Consider the following 10,915-nt stretch of genomic DNA (forward strand, 5'->3'; position numbering starts at 1 on the left):
TTTTTCGTCGTAACGTGATAAAATGTGAGAACTCAAAGTTAGAGATATGTCGCCCCCTGCAGGATTTAACAGGAACTCCTCACTGTTCATCTGTTCGGTGTTGCTGTGCTAATAAAGTTTCGCAGATGACCTTTGACACCAATATGTCAGCCTACATGCCGCTTTCTGTGAAGATGTCACCGTCAGCCTTGGTGGGCATAAAGTGCGTTTTTAAAGAGCAGTTTTGTTCTAGAAAGATTTTAAAATGCCTAACAGAGCTCTGCAGGCGAGGTGAGACGAATTGGTTGCATGTTTTAATATAATTAGTGTTTTTTTTAATTAAAAATATCTATAAATGTGTCATTTGTCTCGCTAATTGTACGGTTATTGTTGTTTTGTACAAAGAAATAGTGCATTTTTACACCTTCTCAGCTGTCAAATTAGTTACCTTCTAACATTTGCTCGCCGTTTTAATCATTTTCAGACTTTTGAAGCGGGAAACAATGAACTGACGTACCTTTTTTTTGTTTTCGGTGTGATGTCTGTCAGGTTACTCGGTGACAGCTGGCCAGGCGGCGACGGCGGTAGAGGTGGAGAGCGGTGTGACCGCCGCCGGGTTCAGCGGTCCTTTGGATCACTACAGCGGGCTGATCCGAGCCGGGAGCCTGCGGGAGGACGAGCACCAGAGAGCGGTACTGCAGAAGCTGGACGAGCTGCACAAAACGCTGAGAGGATACACCAATAGACCCACATCCATCATGTCGAGGGTGAACATTCACATGCATGTCCTCATGTTTATGTGACCACTAAAAAGCCGCGTATTCTTATCACTTAATCCAGAAAAACATTGTACATTAGTTATCTGAAGAGTAACAGTTAAAAGTATGGGTTGCCAAATGTGCCAAAAATGTTTGTGCGTGTAAATACTTTTCTGTGTCACTGTACACAGTGCAGCAGCTGATTGTTACATTGTCTTTGTAAAGACATAATTAGATAAAACATTCAAGATCTTAACTTAAAAGAAGCAACCTAGCTGTGCTTCAGTATTTTTATTTTTGTTAATGTCTGATGAAGGATTTTTTTTCTCCATCATTATTGAGTTTATTTAAACTTTGTTTTTAACTTGGGAATTTATTGAGCTTCTTAAATTTCCTTTTGGAATCAATAAAATGTTTTTGAATTGAACAAAAATATTTCAAATGCTTCACTAATGGTAAAAAGAGAAGAAAGTAGCCTCTGCTTGTTCATGAAACTTCCTTCAATTATTTTTTTACATGATGAAAAATCTTCCTAAATCAAACTGGTCACAATATTTTTACTGATTTATTTTTGTGTGTGTGTGTGTGTGTATGTGTGTGTGTGTGTGTTCTCCAGTTTTTCTCCAAACCAAAGCCCCCTAAAGGCTGCTACATCTTTGGCGATGTCGGTAAGAGAACTGAAGCCTGATCATCGGGATTTAATGCATTTTATTTATTCATACAATCCTAACTGTTATGTTTTTTTTTTTTGTTTTAGGCACCGGGAAGACGATGGTGATGGACATGTTTTATTCACATGTGGAAACAGAGAGGAAAAAAAGGGTCCATTTCCACGGATTTATGCTCGACGTGCATAAAAGTGAGTGTTTTGTGTTGTTCTGAGGTACATCTCATTATTAAATTCTAAATTAGCTCTAAATGCTCCTCCTCCATCAAGAGACAGAAGTACGTTTTGGGAAAAGTCACACAGGGATGTTGATACTTCTCCCAACTTGTTTTTGTACCTAATTTTGGCTGCTTGGTTTCAGGAATCCATCGGTTGAAGCAGAGCATGCCCAAAAGGAAAGCAGGGAAAATGGCCAAATCTTACGACCCCATCGCTCCGGTTGCCGAGGAGATCAGTGAGGAGGCCTGTCTGCTATGTTTCGATGAGTTCCAGGTGCTTTAGGTGACCTTCTTAAAGAAACAGAGCATGTTTGTTCACGCTGTTAAAAATTACTTTTATTGCTAACTTTCATTTCAGGTCACAGATATCGCCGATGCCATGATCCTAAAGCAGCTTTTTGAAAATCTGTTTCTGAACGGCGTTGTTGTCGTGGCGACGTCCAACCGTCCACCTGAAGGTCATTAGTGAGGTTTTTAGCACATTTGCTCAAAACTCCATAGTTTTTGTAGTTTTTCTCTGGATAAGAAGAAACTAATCAATTACATTTTAAAAAAGTTATTGGAAGTTTTTCCTCCCCAAAATAACCAAAATTAAAGACCATATGTCTTGTGTCACGTTATTATTCTAGAAGTAAAATTGTAGGTTGGCACATTTACCCAGGCAATAATTCTAATTAAACCAGTAAAGGAGTCATTTTTTCATTATTTTTTGTAAGAAAGGGAAGTTCAAATCATTGTAGATCCAAAACTTTAAGAGTTTTTGACATTATTAAAAGAAACACATCAAGTTTGCAAATACTTTTGGACTCGGATGGGAAAAAAATGAAGGAAAATATTCAGGCTTTGGGTCTGTTTCTGTTTAAAACTGATTAGTTTATTTAATATTTCACAAAAGCTGCAACTAATATTTTACAACCTGTTATGTTCCATCAGATTTGTATAAAAATGGCCTCCAGAGAGTCAACTTTGTGCCTTTTATCGCGGTGCTGCAGGTAAGTTAAAACATTCTGAACCCGCCCTCCAGCTGTGAGCAGGCGGCCCTTTAAAGGTGAAACGTTTCTTTGACCGCCTGCAGAAACATTGCCAAACTCTTCGCCTCGATTCAGGGATCGACTACCGCAAACGGAACAGGCCTTCTGCGGGGAAACTTTACTTCCTGTAAGTCCCGCCTGACTTGACGAAAACCTAACAGGAACGCTGCTTTTCTCCCTTTTCTCAATTTTTTCATTCTGTGTAGCTCCGGTGAACCTGACGCCGAGGCAGTGCTGGACAAAATGTTCGACGAGTTGGCTTTTAAGCAGAACGACAGTGAGTGCTGAGCTCCACCAGCGTCTCCTGCTGTGCCGCGTGGCTAACGTTTGTCTTTGTTTTAAAATGTTTAGTTACCCGGCCGCGAGTTTTAAACGTTAACAACCGGAAGGTCCGTCTGAACAAAGCGTGCGGGACGATCGCAGACTGTACGTTTGAGGAGCTGTGCGACAGAGTGAGTCTGTTTGTTTTGCATTTTTAATGTTGCTATTGTTTGACCTGACGGGGTTCATGCAGTCAGCAAACACAGAGAACCCCACACAGCAAAAAACCCCAAAATATTACCAAGTATTTGGTCGAGTTTCAAGTGCCAATATCTTGATACACTTGAAGTAAAAGAAAACTAATTAACAAGTATTTTGTCAGCAACATATAAGAGCTTGTTTTAAGTCAATAATTCCTTAATATTCATGAAAAAGTAGTGGCTAAATTTGTCATGTTATTTCACTAAAAATGTGGGGAAAATATCTTGTTATAATATAATAATAATCTGCCAATGGAACAAGAACTTTTACATCTATTAAGGAGTTATTGACTTAAAACAAGCTCCTATTTATATCTGAAAAGTTGGTTTTAAGTTAGTTTTGTCTTATTTCAAAATATTTGTTACTACTTGGTAAGATCTTGTGTTTTTGCAGTGCACTTTGAAAAACAGTTTCAAGTGACTGTCTTATGAAAATAAAACATTTGCTTTCTATTAAAGGTTTTTGTGTAAACATTTGTTTGATTCTCTGAAAAGTTTTTTTTGAGACCCAGAAATCTCTCTCTCAGCCTCTAGGGGCCAGCGACTACCTGGAAATATCCAGACTGTTTGACACAGTCTTCATCCGACACATTCCTCTGCTGACGCTCAACAAGAAAACTCAGGCCAGGCGGCTCATAACGCTCGTGGACGCGCTCTACGACCACAAGGTACGCCGCCGCCGCCGCTCATCCGTCCTCCCAGCCCATAGAGCGAGACGCAGACATGGACTCTTCTCTTGGCTCAGGTCCGGGTGGTGATACTCGCCGAACGCCCGCTGGAGGACATTTTTGTTCACGACGGGGATCACAGTCACGACGAGAGCCACATTCTGATGGATGACCTGGGGCTAAAAAGGGTGAGAGTGGGAATCTGTTTTACTGTTGAACCTGTTTTCCATCAACGGTCTGGGCTGTCGGGACACAAAAACATCAGCAATTAAAGAGGCTGTCACTCAGACGGGCTTAGAAAACGTCAGGAAACAGAACTGCAGATCCAAAGAGTCGAGTTTCTAGTGGAAATATTAATGAACTTGAAATAAGACAAAACTAACTCACCAGTTTCAGCAGGAAGTCGGAGTTTGTTTTAAGTAAATAATTTCTTAAACTAGTTTGTAAAATCAACTCTTCTGAGCTTGTGATGACTTCCTGAAGGCGGTTTCAAAAAGAGCAGGATTTTTTTAAAGAGATAAAGACACAATGTCCTAACTTTTGTTCAGCTTGAAAATCCAATTTTGTTTCTTACTTCTGTTTAATGAGTAAAAGTTAGTTTTTATGGTTAAGTGCAATCAGACCTCTTCCTTTTCCAAACTGAAATTAGGCATTCAGATCTGAACATTTCTTGATAATTCTTTTTTTAAATAATTTTGTAAAATGTTCTAATTTGTCAAATTTTTTAAATTGTAGTTTTATATCTGAATCAAATGATCAATTTTACTGTTGATTCTGTAAAAATTGAGTAACTCTATAATTTTCCGTCCGTCTACAATGTTCTGAAATTTGAAAACATTTTGCATTTCTGATTGGACCAGCATTAAATCTACTAATTTACTTACTTTCGTGCCCCAAAAGTCACTGAAAACTCGCATTTCTCCACTGATAATCATGGGTTTATTTAAAGCGTCGCCTGTTTTCACTCAGTGAACTTTCCCTCCATAACAGGACGAAGCCAGCAGTCTGTCCATCTTCAGCGGGGAGGAGGAGAAGTTTGCCTTTCAGAGAACCGTTTCTCGACTCACTGAGATGCAGACTGAAGATTACTGGCTGGACGGGGACAGAAGCTTAAAATCCTCCGGAAAATAAGAATACATGATACTTTATGAACTACTCGCTTATATGCCAAAAACAAAATACTACACTACTCCATCTCCTCTCGCACGGAGCACCGGGGTTCTGCTCAACAGCATCTGTGCAAATGTACATACAATATTTATTAGTATCTAAAATCATTTTATCATTTAAATGCAAATTTGCACTTTAAGGATCATTTTAAGGTGGATTTTTGGGGAGGCGTGTTGCTTTTAATCCAGTGTCATATAATAACTCAAGTTTTTAACTTCTCTGTTGTTTGGGGGGAAAAGATATAAAAACACAACATGGACAGTTTATAGAGATGTAGTCGAGTCCTTTACTGGAGGTTTATGAGTCTGTTTTGTTTTCAGTATTTCAATGAAATGATTTCTTACTGAGTTGTGTTTTATCTTAAGTCTAAGTGGATGGATCAGTCCAGTCTGACTGCAATGTTTAGCTGCTTCTGAAGAAAAGATAATATAAATATAACTACTTTAAATCTTGGTTTCTTATTTGCAAAGAGATACTTTAATTTTATTTATTTGTTTCCAAAATTTCAGTGGACAAACATGAATTATTTATGCCCCTTTTTGGCATTTAGTCAACATACTTTCATATATTTAAAGGGGATTTTGTGTGTTTAGACCAATAAGTACCACATATTGATAGGGTATAATAATAATAATAATAATTAATAATACAATTTTATTTACAGTACACTTTACATGTACATCTTAAAGTACATGTAAAAATGACAATTAAAGCAATAACCAATCTAAAACCTAATTTGAAATAAATGGAAGGAAATTGATACACCAGAACATTTTCAAGTCTTATCAAAGATACTTTGATTGGTGCTGAGCTGTGGAACTCTGCAGCTCCTCCAGAGACACAGTGAGCCGCCAATCTGCTTTTTTAATTATTTTATTAAACCAGTTGAGTTTCATCTGTAGAGCACGATTTATACATTCAACTGGAACTCAAAGTGCATTACAAAGGTTAGGAGCAAACAAACACGATGAAATGATCAAATCAAAGGAAACTAGGTGAAACAGTAATAATTATTGGTGATAAAACAATGAGGAATTAAAAGAGAGAGCTCAATCAGAGGAACTGTGGAAAAGCACTTAGATTAGCCAAGAAACACTTGATATGTAAACTAGATCAGATACAGCTTATAAAAACACTAAAGTTAGGAAATAAAGTAGAATTACAATAAGCTGAGATTATAAATGACTTTAACCTTCAACTAAAAGCCACAGGACTGAATGGATCCGTCTTTAAGTTTGCTTTCAAATTAATGCAATGCATGCAGAATGCATTAAACGATGTAAACCATGTATCGTTTTCTTTCTGATTATTCTGCATCGTTTTCCAAGGCAGCTGCTCACTACAAATACAGATCTAGCCTCCATGACTATTCACTTTTACCTCGTTTTATGACAAACGCAACCTAATCTGCATCATCCATCCCATTTAATACCGTTTATAAATGTATCTCATGCGACTTAACTTTAAATAATGTCCTGATCCTTCAGATCCCTCCATGAGTTTCATCCTCTGCTCCGAGTCAAACATCTGGTTTACTGGAAATGGTTCGTCTTCTCGAAAGCGACAAGTCGACTGGCTGACATTTAACATTAACATTAATTGTGATGCACTTCTTAAAACAAAGACTCCTGCATGTGGGATGTGAAAGTGAGAAAACGCTACATAATTTAAGTTCCTGTTTGTTTGGTGCAAACACACGGGTTTTGTCCTTAAAATGAAGCGTTGTGTTGTCATCACTAAAGATGCGAAACAAACAGTGAAAATCCAAAAACTATGAAAGATGAAAAATGTTTTGATATCAAATTGTTTAATGAAACTGAGAGGCATGACTGCACTTCACTAACCAAACAGAGCGAGATTTCAAAATATTTTGTATGAGAGAAGAAGAACTTGTTTTGGAGCTACGGCAAGAGAAGAGGGTGGTGTGTCCTTTTAAGGCTGAGAAATAAAAACATTTTGCTTTAGATTTTTAAAAATGGGTAAACTAAAACTCAAAGACGTTCACCACAAAAAAGCCCCTCTTGTTCATTTTAATTCTACTGTATTGGACAGAACCAATACAGTAGACCTTCTGTGATGACCCTCTTTAAGGAGCGTTGAACTTAAGATGCTGCGTTGGTCGAGCCGCACACGTTGTGTGAAATTGGTGTAGTGGATGTTGTGCAACAATCGTCGTTTCCCATCCAACCCCTCTGCAGGCCTGTGAAGCAGTCCTGACAGCAGAGGCAGCTTTCTTTATCATTTTGTTCACTTTTCTCTAATCTGCTGCCTCAACAGACGGCTTTGAAGAAGAAGAAACACACACACACACACACACACACACACACACACACACAGAAGATTATGCAATGCCTTGCCGCAAGCACTGAAGGAGCTACCCTTCCTCTAGAATCTGCTCTGTCCTACTGCCGTAAACGGCTTCAGCATTGTGTTCATCAGATCTGTTGTTCATGGCGGCACTCTGACGTTTAGAGGCCATGGCCTTCTGAGGCTGACCATCAACTCTGGACTAATTCACCATCAAGACCATGTGATTGTACCCACACCTTGCTAAAAAGCACTCCATCCAACGTCTAACGGCTCTCAAGACATCCGTGATCATTTGACTTTTTATGTAGATGATGATGCTTGGAGTAGTTCTGGAGGTCCAAAAGAAAATATGGGAAGTTTAATATGTACAGGAGTAATTCTTCTATACTGATACTATCGTCCAGTGGAGGTTTGTGCCCTAAATCGTCACAAACTGTGAAAACTTCAAGCTGGACCTCAAGTAATCTAGATTCTCCGCCTCTCTGCTTCTCTGACCTATGACCTGGGTTTTTGAAATAACTAGATAAATGTACTTTCATCTGAAAAGAGGACTTTAAGTTGCTCAGCAGCAGCCCAGTTGTTTTTCTCTCTAGCTCAGGTTTTTGGTTCAGAACTGGTTTGACCAGGAATGAGACAGTTGTAGCCCATGTCTCAGATACGTCAGTGTGAGTTTACCTCCTTGTGAATCTCTTCCAAACTCTTAAATATGGCTGTCTTCAACAGTCCCATGTTGCCTGTGCACATTTTGTCATCACACTTTTTCCCTCCACTTTCCATTGAAATGCTTGGACACAGCACTCTGAAAGAAAGTCGGTGACTTCCTGTTGTGTGGTAATTAATTTGGAAAATATGTACTTTTAGGAGTATTTTTTTGTTATGGTGTACTTTTTGACATTACATTTGAGTAATTTATTTTGAATTATTGTTACTCTAAAATGTCTGGAAACTCTGTAAACTGTGAGACTCAATGGAGAACCAACTTGTTTTAACCAAACATTCACCACAGACACACACACACACACACACACACACACACACACACATCTGTAGTTTTTCCTTAAAAATTTGTATTGAAAGAAATTGATTTGAGGGAAAAAAATATTTTGCCTGACTTATTTATTTTAAGTTATTTTCAATTAGATCTTTAAAATATTAAAATTTCCACATAACTTTGTATTTTGCTCCACCTGATTGTCATTATTAAATATCAAATAACTGATATTTTGATCATTTACTAAGTTCTTGAGTTGCCTATTTCCCAAATATTTTTTCTCTCACTTTAGTAATCTCACTTTACTTTTTCTTCTTTCTACTTTTACTAAGGTAAAAATATCCTTGGGCACTACACGCCCCTGCTTTCTGTCAATTTAGCAGCCGTCCTCATGACTGAAAATTTACAAGATGTAAGTCATTAATCAAAGATACAATGAAAAATCTTTTCATTAAAAGTTTAATTATTTGAATTAGTTTATACTAAAATAATATTGTAATTTATTGAAATACATTTCTATAGCACTCCTGTGTCTTTTCTCAACATTAGGAAATATAGAGAGTGATTTATGGATAATTTAGAACTAAATAGTTAAAATAAAAAAAATTATTTGGAGCCACATTTTTTTCTCTATGACAGACTTTATTACTTCTTACTGTGAAAATTTACAAACGAAATCCCATATTATTCAACATTTTTTTTTTATTTATGTTTAATTATTCATACACATGAAACAACCCGTTCAATCTGTCAGACTTGGTGGAATTCCTATAGAGACAACTAAAATGGATTTCATGTAACATCATTTCCAGCCTTCCTTTGTTAGCGACGTGAGGTTTCTAAAGGGTGATGTCACCGGCCAGCGGACATCTCTCTCCACGCACTGTCTCTTTAATTTCAGCGCAGTCCAGGGGGCAGGATCGCGTCTTTCCGCCCCTTCTCCTCTCACAGTGTTTGCGCCTACCGCAGCTGCAGCAGATTCAATGAGGAGCGTCGGCGGGCTGCTGGCCACGCTGCGCTGCTTTAGCCCAGAATGCCAGGGATGTACAGCCAGGATGCATCAGTATTCCTCAGCTCCTCGTAAGGCGGATTACTTGAACCTCGCCTTCTCCCTTCGCGGCAGCTCCCGGGGCCTTGAGGAACACCTCCTCTCCGCCTTGATGGTATCTGGAGAGCGACGCACCGGCGACTGGCAGCGCAGCTCTGCGGGCTTCTGATTAGGACCTTGAGGTGGGGTAAAGGCGGGGAAGGAGGGAGGCGGTCAAGATGGCAGCTGTGCACGGTGTGATGGAGCTGTGATGTGGGAGGCTCGTTTGCTTTTGCCACTCGGGACTGGAGAGCGGGACGCGCGTAAGGGAACGCCGTTTGGATTGCCGTGAGACTCCGCTGCCCCTATCGCTTCTTTCTCTCCCAATTTTAGCGCACGCTGGTCGGGGTGTGGGCTGTGCGCCACGAAAAGAAAAGGCGATGTTCTGTTAACGCTGGTCAGCGCAGTTGGCGCTGTGAGCTGCGGATCGACGCTGGTAGACAAGCGGGACACGTGTTGGGACTGAGCTGCGGGGGTTGGAGAGGGGAGGGGGACAGATTTGCATACCGCGTTGCATAGTAAATAAACTCCCCAAAGAAGTCTGCACTCAACATTGATGGAATGCGAGCCGAGTGATTTTGCCATCTCCTCTGCATCAACCGAGAAATTGCAATTAACATGGCCGAGGCGCCGCTCAGCTGCGACGAGCCTCCCCCGAACGTTGAGATCGACCCGGACTTCGAGCCCCAGAAGCGGCCGCGGTCCTGCACTTGGCCGCTGCCCCGCCCGGAGTCCGGCGCGGGCAAGCCCGGGGCGAATGACGCTGACGTAATCCCCGAAGAGGAGGATGACGAGGGTGGGAGCGCAGAGAACTGCTCCGTGCAGAAAAACGGCGACTCTGTGAATGAGCCGAGCGGCGGCGGCCGCGGCTCCGTCTCCCAGCCCGTGGAGCTCCAGGGCGGCCCCCGCAAAGACGAGGCCGCCGACGGATCCCCTTCCTCCGCACAGATCCCCGGTGCGGCTCTCTGCGGCTCTGCCTCCCAGCAGCTGAGGAAGTCCTCCGCCCGCAGAAACGCCTGGGGCAACTACTCCTATGCAGACCTCATTACCCAGGCCATCGAGAGCTCGCCGGAGAAGAGGCTGACCTTGTCCCAGATCTACGACTGGATGGTGAGGTCTGTGCCATATTTCAAGGACAGAGGCGACAGCAACAGCTCCGCTGGCTGGAAGGTGAGCACATGATGGTGCTGTCATCACAACAAAGACCACACTGTGGTCATGTTAACACACAATGCACACAGCTGTTGTTAAAGCGACTAGCCAGGCATTGATGTGACATTTAATCAAAGCACTTCAGATGTAGATTTTCTCCTATAGAACATGCCATTAACAGTTTTTCTATTTGATTTGCTCTTTTAAGTCATAAAAGCTACCCTCATTATTTCAAGCTTCCATGCCTGCATACTTGCAGTGACATCACATGAGGCACTTCATTTGACTACATTAATGTTTCTCTGGTTTTTCCTCTTCATAGGCAGGTTTTGAAGCAACAATTTGTAATTTCACTCAATACGG

General features: G+C 40.7%; 2 protein-coding genes across 2 annotated transcripts; both read left to right on the forward strand.

Annotated features, from left to right (window-relative positions):
* Nucleotides 1–110: 110 nt before the first annotated feature.
* Nucleotides 111–5,464, forward strand: LOC103133201 (lactation elevated protein 1-like). The gene is made up of 13 exons (XM_007544975.2): nucleotides 111–270; nucleotides 529–746; nucleotides 1,354–1,405; nucleotides 1,495–1,596; nucleotides 1,766–1,896; nucleotides 1,981–2,080; nucleotides 2,556–2,614; nucleotides 2,698–2,780; nucleotides 2,860–2,930; nucleotides 3,005–3,105; nucleotides 3,702–3,842; nucleotides 3,920–4,030; nucleotides 4,833–5,464. Exons 1-13 carry the CDS (start codon nucleotides 126–128, stop codon nucleotides 4,971–4,973), a joined length of 1,455 nt encoding a protein of 484 aa, XP_007545037.2. The 5' UTR covers nucleotides 111–125; the 3' UTR covers nucleotides 4,974–5,464.
* Nucleotides 5,465–8,957: 3,493 nt separating this feature from the next.
* On the forward strand, nucleotides 8,958–10,597 carry LOC103133202 (forkhead box protein O3-like). The gene has a single exon (XM_007544976.2). It carries the CDS (start codon nucleotides 10,019–10,021, stop codon nucleotides 10,580–10,582), a length of 564 nt encoding a protein of 187 aa, XP_007545038.2. The 5' UTR covers nucleotides 8,958–10,018; the 3' UTR covers nucleotides 10,583–10,597.
* Nucleotides 10,598–10,915: the final 318 nt, after the last annotated feature.

The sequence above is a fragment of the Poecilia formosa genome, unplaced genomic scaffold, assembly GCF_000485575.1.
Source record: "Poecilia formosa unplaced genomic scaffold, Poecilia_formosa-5.1.2 Scaffold2365, whole genome shotgun sequence".
Classification (NCBI taxonomy): Eukaryota; Metazoa; Chordata; class Actinopteri; order Cyprinodontiformes; family Poeciliidae; genus Poecilia; species Poecilia formosa.